At 37.7% G+C, this 20,630-nt stretch overlaps 1 protein-coding gene across 1 annotated transcript in view; it reads left to right on the forward strand.

Annotated features, from left to right (window-relative positions):
- Window positions 1-20,630, forward strand: part of BICC1 (BicC family RNA binding protein 1) — a 226,618-nt gene that overhangs the window by 187,312 nt on the left and 18,676 nt on the right. Inside the window, exons 6-14 of the mRNA XM_037904912.2 lie at window positions 198-251; window positions 1,462-1,656; window positions 2,859-3,110; window positions 11,491-11,622; window positions 13,310-13,496; window positions 15,245-15,403; window positions 15,801-15,997; window positions 16,265-16,406; window positions 18,212-18,368. Of these exons, the coding sequence (XP_037760840.1) occupies window positions 198-251; window positions 1,462-1,656; window positions 2,859-3,110; window positions 11,491-11,622; window positions 13,310-13,496; window positions 15,245-15,403; window positions 15,801-15,997; window positions 16,265-16,406; window positions 18,212-18,368 (1,475 nt within the window). The remainder of the gene's footprint in view (window positions 1-197; window positions 252-1,461; window positions 1,657-2,858; window positions 3,111-11,490; window positions 11,623-13,309; window positions 13,497-15,244; window positions 15,404-15,800; window positions 15,998-16,264; window positions 16,407-18,211; window positions 18,369-20,630) is intronic.

Consider the following 20,630-nt stretch of genomic DNA (forward strand, 5'->3'; position numbering starts at 1 on the left):
GAGTTTTGTAGCATAAAAATCAGTATACAAAAGTAACCCTTTACTGGAGGGATTCAGTTTTCAACTACTGTTTTAAAAAATGCCTTAGACACCAACAGAAGTACAATACATGTCAAAAATAACAAATATTTGGAGAATTTTTCAGATACTTTATATGAAAACTTGATACTATGTTGTCTGTGTTCTGACTTTTTCAGGTGTCTATTGCAGGACAGCCAGCTGGAGTGGAGTCTGCCAGAGTTAGAATACGGGTAACTTTGTATTTCTGTAACTCACATCTCAAAGGCACTGGAGATAGAAGAAGTTGAGGGATAGGAGTGGGAAATGATAGTTCAGTTCTGAGTATTCTAGGATTGACTGGCTCTGTGTTGTGATCCTGATGCAGATCATATCATAAAACCCAAAATTGCAAGAAAATGTCAGCAATATTCACGATGAACATTCGTTTGTTTGTTCTTTTTAATTAGCAGATCTTAAATAATAAAGCAAAATGAGCATAAAGGGCTCATGAGTTGTGTGCACACATGTTACAAATATATTAAGAATGTTAGCATTCACGTGGACAAACTACAAAACACTGAAGTGACTCTCGTTTAGTCACCTTATGTTACCTAAACTGATGTAAAGCCTGAATTTAGTGTCAGCTATATGAACCAGATTTGATCTTGCAGTCCTTTTACTAAGAATTATGTAGTAAATTCTCCCTCTGCAGAGGTAATTTAGTTGCCTTTGATTGAATTTTAACTGTTATATGCAATAGAAAAAGCTAATGTGATGGACTGTAGCAAAATAAATCCATCCCCACCAATCGCATTCTGCACTCATTTCCCCCATCATAACACTCAATCTCTTTTGATTTTATATGTATCTCACACAACTGTATTTTGAACCATATGACACATTATGGACATTTTAATGTTCTATACTTATACATACATTAAGGCTGTATGTTTGATGGCTATGATGGTTGTGACAGAAACCACAACTTATAGGACTTTTCCATAAAAAGTCATTGTTTTTCTAACCCCAGCCATCCCACCATGGAGCAAGATCCCCGCATGAATTTTCACAAATGTAGCTCAATATATGTATGTAAGTATAGAAGAGTGTGGGAATGCCATGGGGTTTTTTTGTTTTTGTTTTTTTTTAACTTTCTTTCGTTGCAAAAAAAACTGTGGCTTTTTTGCAATTTTTCTAACAAAGTATGACATTCACACTTTTTCCCCAACAAGGTAATGAATTTTTTCTATTTGTTTCTGATAGCAAACAACTTGCCTTGGATGATGTCACCAAACTTAGGTTTCTGTAAAGAAAGCTCAGGGAGACTGTAGATATTCTAAATGTTATCACAGCGGAGTGACAGAAAATTCTGAATTTTTATTAAAGTTGTGGTAGGCTGAGTAAAAGTGATTGTGCTTCGAATACATGCTGTGGTTTTTTTTTCCCTCAATCTCACTCTAGGAGCTGCTTCCTTTGGTACTTATGTTTGAATTACCCATAGCTGGAATTCTCCAACCCATCCCAGATCCTAATTCTCCCACAATTCAGCATATATCACAGACTTATAACATTTCAGTTTCCTTTAAACAACGTTCTCGAATGTACGGTGCTACTGTCATTGTCAGAGGATCACAGAATAATACTAGTGCTGTGAAGGTAATACATTTCACGAAAGTTATTCCAGATATCCTAAATGTGTAAAAACTTAGTTGCTTAAATGGTGTCTTGTTGCAATACCCTGGTTGATCAGGAAGGCATTTATTATTATAGCTTTTAACAATTTGGATGCACTGATCTTAAATGTTTTAGGGTGTTGGTTTTTTTTATAAAATAGGATTTGTGTATGTACAGAAGAACATTTTCACTTTGAAACCTAATTTTATATGTTTACTTCAGTTTAAATTTTAAATATATCAGAGACCTTACTCAGGCTTTAGCACTCTGAGAAATGATTAATATCACAAGCCAAAATTAAAAACTGCTATACCAGAGCAGGGGCCAATCTCACCTACCATCAGAAACAGCAAGTAAGCAAAAAATGTAAACCAATGAACAAACCAAATCCTAACCCGCACATACCTGAGCCCTCCCCAAATGCCTGGTTAAATAGGTGGACTTGCAATATACCCTAAAGGCCAACAAATTTGGGCTATTTCAGACAAAGGGGGAAACAATGAATTCAAAAGACATGGAAGGGGCCAATCACTCAGGACATGTTGTTAACAGACTTTTAAGCTAAAAGCAAGGGAGCTCCAGCTTGAGTCCTTCTGTGGATGACAGCTGTGGCAGTATGGCACAGAGAGGGAAGGTGGTGTCAAGTAGGTAGGTTTCAAGTCAATTAGGGCTTCATAGACCTAAACAAGGGTCAAATCTTGCAACTAGATTTGTTCAGATATACCCCTATTGACTTCAGTATGACTGCATGTGGGCACAGGTTCCCCCTTTGTGGAACCAGGGGCAGGACTGAGGCCAAGACATTAAAGGCCAGATTTTTAAAGGTATTTAGGTGCCTAAAGATCCAGATAGGTACCCAATGGGATTTTCCAAAGCACCTAACTTCCTTTGAGTTCAGTGGAGTTCAGATGCAGTTCAAGATAAGTTAGGTACAGTCCAACTCTTTCTGAATTACAAGTTAACTTGATTTCAACCAGAATAGTAAATTGCTTTTTTTTTTAACATTAGTAAATCCTTTGTATGTTGCTGCTTACTTATTCTGGAATGTGAAATGTGTGGTGTCTAAATCAAGTGTAATCTTGATTGAAGAATCTTGAAGAATCTGATGAAATTCTTATTTTGTATCCACCGCTGTGCAGTTTTGGTTGTTTCTCTATAAGGTATTTTCTCCTATTTGTCTGTAGGAAGGAACAGCCATGCTTCTGGAACACCTGGCTGGCAGTCTGGCCTCTGCAATCCCTGTGAGCACGCAGCTAGATATTGCAGCACAGCATCATCTCTTTATGATGGGTCGAAATGGCAGTAACATCAAACATATCATGCAGAGAACTGGTGCTCAGATCCACTTCCCTGACCCCAGTAACCCACAAAAGAAATCTACTGTCTACCTCCAGGGCACTATTGAGTCAGTCTGTCTTGCCAGACAATATCTCATGGTAAATATTTCAGTGACATCTGTATGAAAAATGTCAAATAACTAAAAGAAAATACCATCAGTTCTTGTGTATTTATGATTCAAATGCAAATGACTTTCTGTACTGGAGCAGAAGAAATAATATTTATTTACATAACAGAATACTGATTGAGATGAGCGCTCATCTTCTGACAGTGTGTCTTATGAAATGGTTTCTATGAATTGTAGTTGTCTTCTATCTGATTTTCTTAATAAATGTGTTATATACTATCATGATAAAAGATGCGTTGCCAATATGAATGACATAATTAAAATTGGTTATGATGGTGGTGATACCGATTAGAAGGCAGAAATTGAGATAAGCAGTTCTTTTCTTCCATTAATGTCCAACCACCTCTTTTTTTCCCATCGTTTTGTTAGTGTGATAAGTGAGCAGCTTTTCTGGAGCCAGTGAGAGAGGTTGCTTGGCATATGGGTGGACCAAATGATCTTTTTTAGGGCAGGTTTCCTTGGAAGTAGGAGATGATCAGATACCTTGGAGACACTTGCTTACGTCCTAGCAGGTTCTACATTCTTTAGTTTTGTGGACTACATTAGCAGTAGAACTGTCAGAAATTTTCCAGTGAAACAGTTTCTTTGGAAAATGCCAATTTGCTGGACCAAAATGTTTTGTTCTGAATCCGTTACACATCAAGAAATAGACAGGTTTCCCTTGCAGCTCAGGGGGATGGCAAGCTCCCATCACTGAGGCATGGAGCCTACCACCCCCTGGAGCCAGGAGTCTGCAGGTGGCGGACTTTCTACTCCACAACAGGAGCCCTGGTTACTGCAAGGTTTCTTGGGGCTGCTAAGCTCCATAGCAGCATCCTTGGGAGAGCCCTGTCTGGAGCTGGAACTCTCAGGGCTAGCAATCGTGAGAACCCAGTCAGGCTCACTGTTATGGAGCAGCTAAGTGAAATTGACAGGAATGTTAATTTCCTATTTTGTTTCAGGAACAACATATTTCAGTGTTCTTTAAACAAAATTATTGGGGATCTCTTGTTCACCAGAAATTTGCCTTTTTTTTTTTTCCAAATCAGAACAAAAGCAATATTGTGAATAACAATATCCCTTGCAAACCAAATCTCCCTGAGCTTTGGCCAGTTCTAATTAGCAGTACTATTTCTTTAACAAGGCTAACCATATTGGGGGGGATATTTTTGTTTTTACAGGTACAAACTTAATGAGCCGCTAGTGCAGCTGACTGCGGCCTGTAGGTGGTCTTGTAATACTAAGAACAACAATATTAGTCTCATAACAGTGACAATTGGGGATTAGGACCGATACAGAACTCTGATACAGTGACACAAAAGGATTTCAAGTAATTAATAGACATTTGGTTAAGGTGTTTAGTAACTGATCATTATTTCTGCAAGTGGCATATTTGTGTTAAACCTCACTGAGAATAAAATGGGTTAGGTTTTTTTAAAAGAAATAACTGATTCAACTAGCCACATCATAACAATCTCTTTAGCCACTTTTTGCGTAATGTTTTCAAGTTTTACAATTAGTTATAGCTATCACTAGTGAGTTTGTTTTAAGGCTTGAATGTTAAGCTTTTCATAGTAAACATAATCTGTAGTATAGTATTCTTTATCTTTACGTTAGTCACAGTTTCTGAGTTTAATATAGACTTCTAGGAGAGGTATGGGGTATGACCTAGAGCTGTGACTGCCAAGACTGGGTGCATTATGATTGGAGTTTGTTTGTTATCTCATGTGACAAAGAAAATTACCATATCATAGAATATCAGAGTTGGAAGGGACCTCAGGAGGTCATCTAGTCCAACCCCCTGCTCAAAGCAGGACCAATCCCCAATTAAATCATCCCATCCAGGGCTTTGTCAAGCCTGACCTTAAAAACTTCTAAGGAAGGAGATTGTACCACCTCCCTAGGTAACGCATTCCAGTGTTTCACCACCCTCCTAGTGAAAAAGTTTTTCCTAATATCCAACCTAAACCTCCCCCACTGCAACTTGAGACCATTACTCCTTGTCCTGTCATCTTCTACCACTGAGAATAGTCTAGAACCATCCTCTTTGGAACCACCTCTCAGGTAGTTGAAAGCAGCTATCAAATCCCCCCTCATTCTTCTCTTCCGCAGACTAAACAATCCCAGTTCCCTCAGCCTCTCCTCATAAGTCATGTGTTCCAGACCCCTAATCATTTTTGTTGCCCTTCGCTGGACCCTCTCCAATTTTTCCACATCCTTCTTGTAGTGTGGGGCCCAAAACTGGACACAGTACTCCAGATGAGGCCTCACCAATGTCGAATAGAGGGGAACGATCACGTCCCTCGATCTGCTGGCTATGCCCCTACTCATACATCCCAAAATGCCATTGGCCTTCTTGGCAACAAGGGCACACTGTTGACTCATATCCAGCTTCTCGTCCACTGTCACCCCTAGGTCCTTTTCCGCAGAACTGCTACCTAGCCATTCGGTCCCTAGTCTGTAGCGGTGCATTGGATTCTTCCGTCCTAAGTGCAGGACCCTGCACTTATCCTTGTTGAACCTCATCAGATTTCTTTTGGCCCAATCCTCCAATTTGTCTAGGTCCCTCTGTATCCTATCCCTACCTGCCACCGTATCTACCACTCCTCCTAGTTTAGTATCATCCGCAAATTTGCTGAGAGTGCAATCCACACCATCCTCCAGATCATTTATGAAGATATTGAACAAAACCGGCCCCAGGACCGACCCTTGGGACACTCCACTTGATACCGGCTGCCATCTAAACATGGAGTCATTGATCACTACCCGCTGAGCCCGACAATCTAGCCAACTTTCTACCCACCTTATAGTGCATTCATCCAGCCCATACTTCTTTAACTTACTGACAAGAATACTGTGGGAGACCGTGTCAAAAGCTTTGCTAAAGTCAAGAAACAATACATCCACTGCTTTCCCTTCATCCACAGAACCAGTAATCTCATCATAGAAGGCGATTGGATTAGTCAGGCATGACCTTCCCTTGGTGAATCCATGCTGACTGTTCCTGATCGCTTTCCTCTCGTGTAAGTGCTTCAGGATTGATTCCTTGAGGACCTGCTTCATGATTTTTCCGGGGACTGAGGTGAGGCTGACTGGCCTGTAGTTCCCAGGATCCTCCTCCTTCCCTTTTTTTAAAGATGGGCACTACATTAGCCTTTTTCCAGTCATCCGGGACCTCCCCCGATCGCCATGAGTTTTCAAAGATAATGGCCAATGGCTCTGCAATCACAGCCACCAACTCCTTTGCACTCTCGGATGCAGTGCATCCAGCCCCATGGACTTGTGCACGTCCAGCTTTTCTAAATAGTCCCTAACCACTTCTTTCTCCACAGAGGGCTGGCCATCTACTCCCCATGCTGTGATGCCCAGCGCAGCAGTCTGGGAGCTGACCTTGTTCGTGAAGACAGAGGCAAAAAAAGCATTGAGTACATTAGCTTTTTCCACATCCTCTGTCACTAGGTTGCCTTCCTCATTCAGTAAGGGGCCCACACTTTCCTTGGCTTTCTTCTTGTTGCCAACATACCTGAAGAAACTCTTCTTATTACTCTTAACATCTCTTGCTAGCTGCAGCTCCAGGTGCGATTTGGCCCTCCTGATTTCATTCCTACATGCCCGAGCAACATTTTTATACTCTTCCCTGGTCATTTGTCCAATGATCAAGATCAACATATGATCAAGACTAACATACAGAAAACGCAGGAATATCACTTGTAGATGTAACCTCATTGCACTAGATAAGTATATACAATTAATGAATAAAAATAAAAAATGAAGTTTGTATTAGAGACATAAGTATTGCAAGCCCTTATATTACTGACGTCTAAAACCCCATGTCTGTACTGTTTTGAGCTATTCGTCCTTCATTTACCACCCCAACATACATACTCCATCTGAACTGAGAGAGAGCCTCTAGAGGGAGTGTGTGTGTACATGGTTATCTGTATTATAAATAATATAATCAAATAGTGTATTTATTCCTGAACAGACATGCTTATAAATATTGAGAGACAGCTATTCTATGTATATCATCAGTGAGCTTCAAAGTATGCTACTTCCATTGTCATTCAAGCTGAAGAAGATAGGGGAGACAGTAGTGCCCCAAAACATAAATGAGAATTACATATAAATTTTCAAATAACCTTTGCTGCATGGAGGAAAGAAACATCAGAAACTATTGAAAGGTTTTTAGAATATTGCAAAATTCAACTTTCTGGTGGTAAAACACCGCTAATTTCTGTGTGCTCAGAGCTACAGGAAATCTATAGCCCTTAAGAAGTATACTGACCTAAACTGAGGAACAAATTGAGATTTAGTTTGTTCAACCTGGCATTGTTCCATATGTTTTGAAATATTTACTCATGTTTCCAATTTTATAGCTATAACATGTTTTTAAAAGCAAGTGTTACATTAAAAATGTCCACTTATTTTTTGTATGCTAGAGTCCCTATATTTGCTAGGTGATATGACAAAACTGAACATATTTTTAAAAGGAGAAACTAATGAAATATATGTGTGTGTGTGTGTGTGTGTGTGTGTGTATATATATATGTGTGTGTATATATATATATATATGTGTGTGTATATATATATATATATATATATATATATATATATATATATATATAAAAATACACACACATTATATATATATAGAGAGAGAGAGATTAAAAATTAGGAGCAAGAGATATTTACTAACTTAAAAGTTTTTAACTACTTTATTTAACCTGGTCAGCTGCATGGCATAAATAGCTGCATTCATTCCTTGGATCTTCTATAATAAATTTCAACACAGTGTTTTTTGGCTCCATTCAGTGGACTCAAATTTCTATATTTTTGAGACTTCTGTGGTACCAGAAGCTGTCTAGCTATAGTCAGATTTAATATTGGCTGCTTCCATCTTTCCTGGAAGCAGGCCAAATAGGTGCTAATGTTGTCTCTGAGCTAGACAATGAAACTATCTCATGATTTTTGTAATAATGGATTTGATGGCAAAATATACAACAGTGTGAACTGTTTTCCCATGTAGCCATTTCTCTGAGCTTGACAATTTCTATAAGCAAACTTTACATGGCTCCCTAAAATCAACAAAGACAAAATAGGTAGCCTAAGCAAGCTTCCTGTGAACTACTGAAGTGCATGATACTGTAAGGGATCGGCAACCTTTGACATGCCAAGGTAAGCCCCCTGGCGGGCCGGGCCGGTTTGTTTGCCTGCCGCATCCACAGGTTTGGCTGATCGCAGCTCCCACAGGCTGCGGTTCGCCAATGCAGGCCAATGGGGGCTGCGGGAAGCGGTGCGGGCCGGTGGATGAGCTTCCAAAAGCCACGAAGAGATCAATATGCTCAACCCTTTGGGGTAGGTGATATGTATGTTTCTTTTAGGCTATAAAGATTGGATAAACTACACAGTAATATTGATAACTTTTAAAAGCAATTCACCACTCACAAAATGAAATTGAGAAACTAATATTGTGGATGTAAACTAATTATTTATATTGATTCCCATATGTGTCCAATGTACTGATTATTTAATGTGACACAAACATGGCAAACAAGATTTTAATAACATGTATTACATTCCTTTTTATAAGATGCATACATTTTGTGTATTAAAAGTTAATTTGCATTATTCTTAAATGTAAATGTTAATATAAACCTGACATTAACACAAGTTGTACACAAGTTTACTCACCGAAAAGGCCATGATTTATATTGATATATAAATTGCAGGTACCCTTAAATTCTGACTTGGAAAACCTTCCACATTCCAGATGTGTGCTGATCAGAGAACTACATCACTTTGCCACTAGCTTACACATTTTGATCTTTATGAACCTCTAGTGTCCCAATATGGCTGTTAAGATAATGTCCATATGAGAAACTGGTAAATGGCAAACCATAAAAGAAAAGCAAGTGTATATTGTGACTCAAAATAAAAACTTATTGCTATCTTGAGTTGACAGAGTTGTTTTGTTTTTTTTTTAAAGAAGTCAACAGTTAAAAGCTCAGCATGTTGTCTTCTGGGGGGTTTGTTTGGTTTTTCCTATTCATCTGTCTTTTTCTCAGTATTTAGTATCACTAATCAGTAGATCAAGAAACTTAATTTCAATGACTGCATAAAATTGTATTTATGATCCATTTGCTCATAACATTAGAGTATTAATTTATTTTTCATATTGAAAAGTTAGTTTTGTTTCTTTAATCTCCCTCAAAGAACACTCTCTGGTCCATGAAAAAACTTGCTTTTTGGGGGGGGAAGCCTTCCCATTTAGCACTGGCTTCCTTCTGGTTGGGCATATTTGCTTTCTTTCCTTTTTTCCAATACCATCCCCCAGGTGTTATAAACATAACAAAACTACTGTCCAGCCACCAAATCATGTTGCACGCTTATTAAAACTTACTTCCAGATTGTAAAATTTCAATTTTGGGCTGTTTTGTTTTCTTGACTTTTAGTTGAATTTGTTTATTCAAATGCTTATTGAATAATTACATTTTTGGCTTTACAAAAGCTGTTGGAAAATCCAAGTATGACATGTGCTCAGCATTTTTCTTACCACAACAAAATGGGTTATAGTGGGGATTATTGATTTGAATGTGTTATTCATGACTATGGCTTCTTCAGCCAAGTTGACTTTCTGAAGTCAATCTGTTTTTCATAGTCTTCCCAAAGTTGGTCCCCTAAAATAGTGTGGTTTTCTGTTTGCTTAAGCTTCAAGTAGTTATATGGACCAACCTGTAACTTTTGACCATCTTGGATTATTTTGAAGCACTCTTATCTGCTTTTCATTTCTCCCGATATCCCTTTTGAACTTTGGTGAACTTGGAGGGTATTTTCTTTTATACATTGTTAGTTATCTGAATATAATCTCTTTAAAAAAATTAAACATATGCCAGGGTTTTTTTTAAAAAATAGGTGCCTAAATTCAGAGCTGCAAAGTCCATATTCAAGCACCTATGTGAGTAGTCAGATGTTTCAAAAGTGCTGGGCACCTACCAGCTACCAAAATAATATTTTCATAAATGAAGGGCTAGGTTTTAGGGAAATGAAGGGAATGGAGTATAAGTAGTTTGGTAGGGAAGTGCAAAGGTAGTAAAACAAAAGAGTCAAATATGACAAAATACTATGGCCGAGATTTTCAGAAAGAGCTCTCCGTATTTATACACCTAAATAAGTGGCTTGGCTTCCTGCTTCTGCCTTCACTTTCTGCTCTAAACTGCTGAATAGTGTAATTTTACTATGTTGAACTGCTGCTGTTTTCCTGGTTGCATTGCTTGGTGGATGAAGTGATTCTTGTACAGTCTATGGAGACTTTGAAACCCTTTGGAAAGAAAATATAAATGTGTGATTATGCAGAACTGATATTGTTGGGGTGACAAATCATGTTTTCTTTCCTTTTTTGCACAGTATGCAGCACGCATTTGCTACTCTCTACATGATAATTGTTTTCTTCTCAGTGTTGTCGTATTTTAAAACCTCTTGAATTGCGAAATTGTTGCAGCTTAATCTCTGAAAATACAGATTTAGCTACTCAGTGGTGAGGCAAAGGGAAATTTTATTAAAGATTTTACAATCCAGAGGGATTTTCTTTTTCACAGTTATAACATTCTTTTTCCCCTCACCCCAAATATGATTTTAAGGTTAACAATATGACCAAATAATGGTACTGCTAACTATTCTCTTGACAATAGTTTGTGGCAATTAGACAGTACATACTTTCAAAAGTCGATCCTTCCAACATCCTATAATTTTGGATAGTGAATGTATATAACCCATGAGTTAATCTTTGTTCACTATGAGGTGAGATTCTTACTCAGCAAACCATCACATCCTCAAAATGTCAAACTGTCAAACTCTCTGAGGAACAAGAAAAGGAGTACTTGTGGCACCTTAGAGACTAACCAATTTATTTGAGCATAAGCTTTCGTGGGCTACAGCCCACTTCATCGGATGCATAGAATGGAACATATAGTAAGAAGATGATAGATACAGAGAACATGAAAAGGTGGAAGTAGCCATACCAACTATAAGGGGATAATTAAATATCTTCTTACTATATGTTCCATTCTATGCATCCGATGAAGTGGGCTGTAGCCCACGAAAGCTTATGCTCAAATAAATTGGTTAGTCTCTAAGGTGCCACAACTACACCTGTTCTTTTTGCGGATACAGACTAACACAGCTGCTACTCTGAAAGCTCTCTGAGCGTTGGTGTTGTAGGAGGTAATACTTATCTTGTAGAATTTCATTCTTACTATTCCAGTCAGATCTGCTAAGATCTTGAGCTACATAGGACAGGAAATATTGACCGTTGTGTTTTAGTCGATGTTGTATTTGGTACAAGCGTACTTTATCATTTGAATTTAACTTTCCAGGGTTGCCTTCCTCTTGTGCTGATGTTTGATATGAAGGAAGAAATTGAAATAGAACCACAGATTATAACTCAGCTAATGGAACAATTAGATGTCTTCATCAGCATTAAACCAAAGCCAAAACAACCAAGCAAGGTTGGTGAAAACCTAACCTGTTTTTTGTAAACTATTAAGTATGTTCTCTGTACACAAAACCCCCATAACACTATATGAAATATTGAACACTTCATTCCTGGATATTGCATTTAAAGGAGCCATTCACTGTTTTGTCTTTTCTTCACTTTGGTACTTCACTGATGACACGACCAAATTCTGTTCTGTTCAAAGAGCTACCATCCTTTGATTTCAGTGAAGCTGTACACATTAAGAGCAGAATTTAGTTCATTAGCTTTAAGCTGAGTAGTTTCTAATTAAAATGCCTTTTTTCAGTGAATTACAAAAATGTCTTCAGGTTGAGTGTTCCATACTATACTAGCTCTGTTCTACAGCAGGTTTTTTTTGTATTAAATATTTGACAAAATTTGGATCATCTGATTTGTGAGCTGTATCTCACGAAAGCTTATGCTCAAATAAATTTGTTCGTCTCTAAAGTGCCACAAGTACTACTTTACTTTTTGATTTGTCTAAGTGACTGATCCTGCAAACCCTTCATAGAAGATAATGGAAGTAGTCACAACTAAAATTGCTCTTGAGTTGGTTTACAGGATTAAATCTTAAGTCACACAACTCCCTGTTATTTTTAACAATCACTAGGCCTATTCTGATTGGCAAAAGAGAAGTCTTAGTTCATATCATTTTTTACAGCGTGTAATGGTTGAATTAAGGACACGTGTCCTTTTAAACTGAGGACACCTGTCCTTAAACCTACCCAGTTCATCACTTTCAGATCCTTGTCCAATCAATCCATTATGTATAAATGCTTGACAACAAACTGTAAAATGTCAGGTGAATGTTCCATTGTGTCAGCAGCTTTCATTCTAACTGTAGGAACATTTCAAGTCAATAAAAGGGAATAATCATTTTCATTTCGTACTCCTAGGCTCCTATATTGACTTCAATAGATAGCATTTAGTGCAAATAGAAGAGAGACATGTTTTTTGTTTATTGCATGAAGCATGTTTCTTGTAAATGTAATGGGAAGCAAACATGAGACTCCTATATCTAACAACCATCTCTCTTGGCTACCCTCTATAGAGCTTGGACGCTTACAGTAGCTGTTAGAAAGAACCATTCCATCATCCTAGTCAGGCCATAATTATCCTTCCTAACTTTATTAGCTTCATTTAATTAAAAAAATGAACAATATTCCTGAGAGAGACTGTTTTCACTTTTAAAGATGAACAAAAACATTAAGAAAAATGTTCTAACCTTGCCACAAACTGCTGAATGCCTGAAAAAGCACTAATGGATATTGTGTTTCTGCTATTTTAAGTTGTGTTATGACTTTACGGGGGGGGGGTCGTCTACACTGTTTGTAGATTATACTGGCATAATTTTTCTGGCATAGCCCCATAGTGTAGAAGCAGCCAGCACTGACAGAGAAGGGGTTTATCTATCTGTGTAGGAACAGCCACCTCCCCAAACAAAGTTAGCTATGTCGACAGAAGCCCTTTTCCATTGACATACCGCCACCTACACTGGGGGTTATGTCAGCAAAGCTATGTCGGTCACTGTTGTGGTTTTTCATATCTCTGACCAGCATAGCTCTGCTGACATAACTTTTCAGAGTAGACCAAGCCTGTGGCTCTGAAGCATTATTGTAAGATTGTGTTTTCTTGAAATTATATTACACCTTCATATCAGTTTCATTTCTTTTTTGCAGTCTGTGATTGTAAAAAGTGTCGAACGAAATGCCTTAAATATGTATGAGGCAAGGAAACGTCTCCTGGGACTTGAAAGTAATGGAGTCACCATAGCAACAAATCCATCTACAATCTCATGCCCTGTTGGCCTCTCGTGTCCTGGTTTGGACATCTTGCCCTCAGCAGGGTTAGGACTCACTGGACTTGGTATATACTTTACTCTTGCTTTATAATGTTTGAAACACAGTTCACACATATTGGGAAGTACAGGACCAGCTATACTTTTGAATTATGAGTAGCATTAGATGTTGGGAAATTCAAGGCCCACCCCTGACATTTCAGAAGTATTTGTCATTACAAACAACCTCCAATATTTTAGTAATGGATAGTGGGAATAATTTCAGTGTATCCTCTGAAAGATGGAGAAGTTTAGACATTTGAAAACTAAACTCTTTATACATTAAGTTGAATGGGTAAAGGGAGGTACTCCTTTTCAAGTAGGGTAATACCTGAGAGAGATTATAAGTCAAGTGTGGCACCCCATTTATGGCTTTCAGAGAAACCCTTATCCAAATGAACCCCCTTATTCCTGGAGGTATTATGACTTGTCAAATAGAAACTTAAGCGGTGAACAGGGAAAAGACTCCTTGACTACATGTAGGTAGTCTGCCATTTAACATTACTTAAAGATTAGCCTTAGGTAGCAGTAATATTTGTTTCTGACTGTAGTAACTAAATATTGAATGACACTGTTTCTTCAGAGATAAGGTGGATGAGGTAATATCTTTTATGTTACCAACTTCACTTGGTCCAATACAAGATATTACCTCACCCACTGTATGTCTCTAATATGCTGGGACTGACACGGCTACAACAACACTGCAAACAACTATTTCTTCACTCATATGTTGTCGGCACTTGTCTGTCAGTATAAAACCTAAGCCAGGAGTGTTTATATTTTCCATCTCTTTCTAGAAGAGAATTATTGTGCCATAAATAATCCAGGAAAATTAGCTTTTTGTGTTTAAAAGCTATAACTCCTTGATCTCTTTGTTCACAAAAATATGTATAAGCTTATGTATTATGTTTTTTTTCCACCATACTTGGGTTCTCAAACCTTCTCCATGCATGACCATCACTGACAGGAAAGGGGTCAAACAAGTCTTATTTTCTTTTGGCTCACAATCCAGCAATCCTTTATGGTTGCATCCTAGAATCCATGCTTGTGTCTTGGAGTCTTGGCTTGTGCCATCTGTTTACATTTTGATACCATGCTCCTCATTCATGATACCAGCCTTTTACAAATTTACAAAATGTGGGGAGTTTTGTGGATAAATTGTGGATGTTGGATGGGGTTATGTTTTTTTAGGGGTGATGAGGTTTGTTGATGGAGGGAGGCAGCATGGATATGCCCCTTCCTCTCTCCTTCCTCCTCCACGTTTGCACCACCCTGTGTTCCAAGGAAGGCACAGCTTAAAGAAAGTGAAGAGCTGGCTGTGAGGAAAGCTGTAAAGTAGCTGTTACTTCCTCATCACCCTTACCTCCTCATCACCCTTAAGCAATGCTTCCCAGAAACAGTGGAGAGACATGAAAGGAAAGAGTGAGAAGCTGCTTTTGGTGGCTGTATGAGCAGCAGCAGCAGGCAGAGGCACTTAAGTACTGTAGTGGTGGGAGCCAAATTGATAGAAGGAGCAGACATTTGCCTTCCTTTTGTTTAGATTACTCCTGCAGGTCCTAGCAGCCACTGGGTTTTGGTGATTCCCCTTGCCCTATTTGCATGTGCGCACTTCAAAAATCCCTGTCCTAATTTGTGTGTATGCTCTCTCAGCAGAAATAGCACTATAATCTTTTTAAGTATTTTGAAAATCAACACCAACACTTAATATAACCTTTAAAAAATGTTCTTTACAATTCCTATATAAACAAATGCCTAATGGATATAATTGTTTTGACAGGTCTTTTAGGTCCTACTGCCTTATCTGTCAACACCTCTACTGCTCCAAACTCTCTCTTGAATGCCCTTAACAGTTCTGTTAGTCCTCTGCAGAGCCCAAGTTCGGGCACACCCAGCCCTACGTTATGGGCAACATCTCTTGCCAACACAAGTGCCACAGGTCAGTAGAAGTTAAATAGAAATGAAATTAGTTCTTAATTTGTCACTAGAAAGAAAACCGAAAAAGACAGACCCATTCATTCTTTAAAGTCTCTTACACTGAATAATTCTTTTCTTCTATTTTCTTATAAATGCATAAATATCCAAATACTATGAAGATTTTTAAACTAACATAATTGTGTTTTTATAATGTCACATGCAACTTTGTAGGTTTTTTAAAAAAAAAAATGGGGAAAACGTCTTATCCAAAGTGTTGGATCGTGCATTAAGTAATTGGGTTTGGTTGGTCATTTTCAACATAATTGTAATTCAAAGGTTTTATATAAAATTCAGCTTTTATTCAGCCTGATATACTCAATTTGTCAGTGAACCAGAATATGGCTTCATTTTTGTTACAGGTTTTTCTGCTATACCACATCTGATGATACCATCTACTGCCCAAGCCGCTTTAACTAGTATTCTACTATCTGGAGTGCCTAATTATAGTCAGAACACTCCATCTCCCCCCCCTGGCTTGACTCCCGTTGACATTCATGTCAATGGCATGCAATCTGAGAACAAAAAGGGTTCACCTTCTTTAAACGGTCATGTAAAGGTAAGTGGCGTGATGTTCGGTCTGGACAAGATGATCTCGGTTTGCAATGAGCTTCCTCTGAAAAAACTCTAGGAAAAAAACTTTGCTTTCAGCCATTGTGACTCTTTAAGATCATTTATTTCAAATTGTAATTAAAATGCTCATAAAATGTAACTTGAAAAACATTAAGCCAAATTATCCCACCTAGATCCAAATAAGAATCTTCCGCCTGCCTTAAATAAATCAGAAACCAAGATTTATTTAAACATGTTCTTCTCATAATTTCAGACATCAAATATCAAGTATGCTGCACTATCTGCCTCAACACTAGGAGAAAATGTGTTGAGCACAAACCACAGTGATTCATCAAGGCAGACAAATAGTCATAGCACCTCAGAACAAGTGACCACCAAGTCAGATACAGCGGAAGGTAAGTTTTGGCATTTGACCTGTGTTCTTCTGGCTGGTAATGGTATTAGTTTGACAGTGTTTGTGCATTTTACAGACAAATTGTGAAAGATAAGATTAATTTTTGAGCCGGCATTTTATTCTCAGCGACATTGGAGGAAAGCATGCCCCCTCCCCAAATACATGTTGTCCAATGGATTACGTATTGTCTGCACATAATAGTTGCACAACTTTAACTATACTGGTAGTTAAAGCTAGTGTGGATGCAGCTAGACTGGTATAAATTGGCTTACACTATATATAGTTTATTCCCATGTGGGAAGGGGAGTAAGCTCTGTCAGTGTAAGCACATTTGTAGTAGTATAAGTGCATCCATGCACAGATATAACCATAGCAGTTAAAAACTCACCCCCTTAACCTACATAGTTCTACCGTTACTAAAACTGTTCTGTAGATTAGGCCTAACAGACATTGAATCATGGAACTTTTTGTGTGTGAGGGTCTGGTGAAACCTCATTTGAAATGCTGCATACAATTCCAGTCAAGCCTGTTCAAGAAGGATAAGTTCAGACTGGAACACGTGCAGGGCTGCTGGGATGATCGGGGAGTGGAGAGCCTACCTTAAGAGAGGAGAATAAAAGAGCTTGTCTTGTTTAGCCTAGCAAAGCAAAGGCTGGCAGAGGATATGACTTCCCTTTCAAATACTTCAAGAGGGCAACATTAGGAAGGGAGAATAGCTATTTCAGCTAATGGAAAATATTGGCACAAGAATAAATATGTATAAACTGGCCATAAATAAATTTAGGCTAGAAATTAAGAAGTTTCTAACCATCAGTGGAGTGAGGTTCTGGAACAGAATTCCAATAGTAGTAGGGGGGTGAACAACCTAATTAGTGTTAAGGTGGAGTTTGATAAATTCATGACAAGGATTATAGGGCAGGGTTACTTGTGATAGTGGTGGAGGACAGAGACTGGACTTGATGACCCAAGAGATCCTGGCCAGTTGGCTGTTTCTGTTTCAGTGATTTAATTGATTAATTTAGTTGTTTAGTTCTTACTAAATTAATTTAGTAACTTTCCATTTTAAAAAAAAAATCCACTCTTTAAAAAAAAGCTATTAAACAAGATTGTGGCGACAGGCTACATTTCTCTCCAGTGAATACTGAGGTCACGCAAAGCTAGTCTGTTCTCTTTTGTTAGGTTCATGGTCATCCTAATGACTTGACTTAAAATGTATATACACCAGTAAAAAAGAAAAATATTTGAGTAGTGAGAATTTAAACCCAAGATATTTGTGTGTTGTTCATTGCAAAAGCAGTACTAGTTTCCAGTGGAGAAATTTTCAACTTGACATTTGGGCTAAGATTTTAAATAGTAACTGGTGATTTTTGGATGCCTCAGTTTTTGATTGCCCAGCTCAAAATACCTTAAAAGCTTCTGGATTTTTAGAAAGTGGTGAGTATCCAGCTTCTGAAAATCATTCCCCTTAAGGTGTTTCAGACTGGTCCCAGAAACTGAAGTCATCCAAAATCACTAGTGACTTTCAACCTTAGGTAACTTGAAAAGATATCCCTTAGTTTTATAGTATACATACTATGTGAATGTATGCTCCTAATTCTTTATGCATATATGAAGTATAGTTGTGTGCTTTCTAACTTTGAGAACATTAGTACATCTTTAAATGCTAACCCTTTATATGCCTTTACATGTGAAATAGTTTTAATTCTATGCAAATTATTGCTACTGATTGTCTAAATATACTGTACAGCAATGGTATTGGTATATGAAAGGGTTTTATTTTACAGCTCTTTTTTCTTGGTCTTGTAGGCTGCAATGATGCTTTTGTAGAAGTGGGCATGCCAAGAAGTCCATCACATTCAGCAAATGCCAGTGATCTGAAGCAAATGATGAGTTCTTCCAAACAGTCCTGTACTAAGAGGCAAACAGTAGAATTACTGCAAGGAACCAAAAACTCTCACTTACAGTATGTTACATTCACGAGTATAGAATCATAGAATTTAGAGATGGACTATAATATTTAGCATGTTCTTTGGGGTGAGATGGGTGGTTCATTCATTGATGAATATTGGAGAATAATTTTTAACCATATTTAATTTAATAAACTATTTGTTTTATAACAGTCCCTTTAAGTTGTTAATATTGTAAACATTTTTGACATCTAAGAATTCCTCCCTCTCCATCTGCCTACCAGAAGTCCTTGCTTTCTCCAAGGCTGGCTTCTCTGAGGAGCTTTTTGTACATTTAGTTCTGTAATATTTTGTGTGTGTTTTGTAATACCAATAGATTTTCATAGCTGACTTTAATTTGCTGTGACAAATACAGTGCTTGAGATTTGTTTTCTTAGTGAAAAATAATCCTCTGGAAATACTGTTACATTTTCAAAGCTTGAATAAAGACAAAGTTTAAAAACAGAAAATTAGCAATGGAAAAAACCTTTTGAATAATTTTTCCAATGCAGGAATATTCCTTAGTACCCATATATTGTTTAGTGTTTTCTCCAATGTATTTTTAAATTACTTAAATGGGTTTTCAACCACTTTTCTTTAGAATCTTGTCATAATAGACTTCACTGTTAGGAAATAATTAGGGCTGCCGATTAATCGCAGTTAACTCACGCGATTGACTCAAAAAAATTAATCGCGATTAATCGCACTGTTAAACAATAGAATACCAATAGAAATTTATTAAATATTTTTGGATGTTTTTCTGCTTTTCAAATTATATTGATTTCAATTACAACACAGAATATAAAGTATACAGTGCTCATTTTGTATTATTTTTTATTACAAATACTTGCACTGTAAAAATGATAAACAAAAGAAACAGTATTTTTCAGTTCACCTCATATAAGTACTGTAGTGCAATCTCTTTATCGTGAAAGTGCAACTTACAAATGTAGGTGGGTATTTTTTTGTTACATCACTGCACTCAAAAACAAAGCAATGTAAAACTTTTTTGCAGTGCTACTCAAAGTGGTGGTCCGCGGACTGGTGCCAGTCCGCGAGCCAACGGCTGCCGGTCTGCCCGCCCATTGGGGAAAAAAAATTACTGGTCCCCCACATCAGATAGCTTGAGAAGCACTGCTTTAGAGCCTACAAGTCCACTCAGTCCTACTTCTTTTTCAACCACTTGGTAAGAGAAACAAGTTTGTTTAAATTTATGGGAGATAATGCTGCCCACTTCTTAATTACAATGTCACCTGAAAGTGAGAACAATGTCACTTGAAAGTGTTCACATGGACATGTTGTAGCTGGCATTGCAAGATATTTACATGTCCAATGCATTAAAGATTTTTTGCCTCTTCATGCTTCAGCCATTGTTCCAGAGGACATGCTTCCATTCTGATGACGCTCGTTAAAAAAATAATGCATTAATAAAAGTTGTGACTGAACTCCTCAGGGGAGAATTGTAAGTCTCCTGCTGTGTTTTACATGCATTCTGCCATATATTTCCTGTTATAGCAGTCTCGGATGATGACCCAGCACATGTTGTTCGTTTTAAGAACATTTTCACTGTAAATTTGACAAAATGCAAAAAAGATATCAATGTGAAATTTCTAAAGATAGCTAGAGCACTCATCCCAAGATTTAAGAATCTGAAGTGCTTTTCAAAATCTGAGATGGGAGAGGTGTGGAGCATGCTTTACGAAGTCTTAAAAGAGCAACACTCTGGTGCGGAAACTACAAAACCCAAACCACCGAAAAAGAAAAGCAACCTTCTGCTGGTGGCATCTGATTCAGATGATGAAAATGAACATGCGTCAGTCCACACTGCTTTGGATCGTTATCGAGCAGAACCTGTCATCAGCATGGACGCATGTCTTCTGGAATGGTGGTTGAAGCATCAAGGGATATATGAATCTTTAGCGCATCTGGCATGTAAATATCTTGCGATCCCGGCTACAACAGTGCCATGCAAGTGCCCTTTCTCCCTTTTAGGTGACATTGTAAACAAGAAGCGGGCAGCATTATCTCCTGCTAATTGTAACCAAAGTTGTTAGTCAGTGAGATTGGCTGAACAAGAAGTAGGACTGATTGGACTTGTATGCTCTAAAGTTTTACATTGTTTTATTTTTTTAATGCAGGGTTTTTTGTACATAATTCTACATTTGTAAGTTCAACTTTCATGATAAAGAGATTGCACTACAGTACTTGTATAAGGTGAATTGAAAAATACTATTTTGTTTTTTACAGTGCAAATATTTGTAATAAAAATAAATATGAAG

Source organism: Chelonia mydas, chromosome 7, assembly GCF_015237465.2.
Source record: "Chelonia mydas isolate rCheMyd1 chromosome 7, rCheMyd1.pri.v2, whole genome shotgun sequence".
Classification (NCBI taxonomy): domain Eukaryota; kingdom Metazoa; phylum Chordata; order Testudines; family Cheloniidae; genus Chelonia; species Chelonia mydas.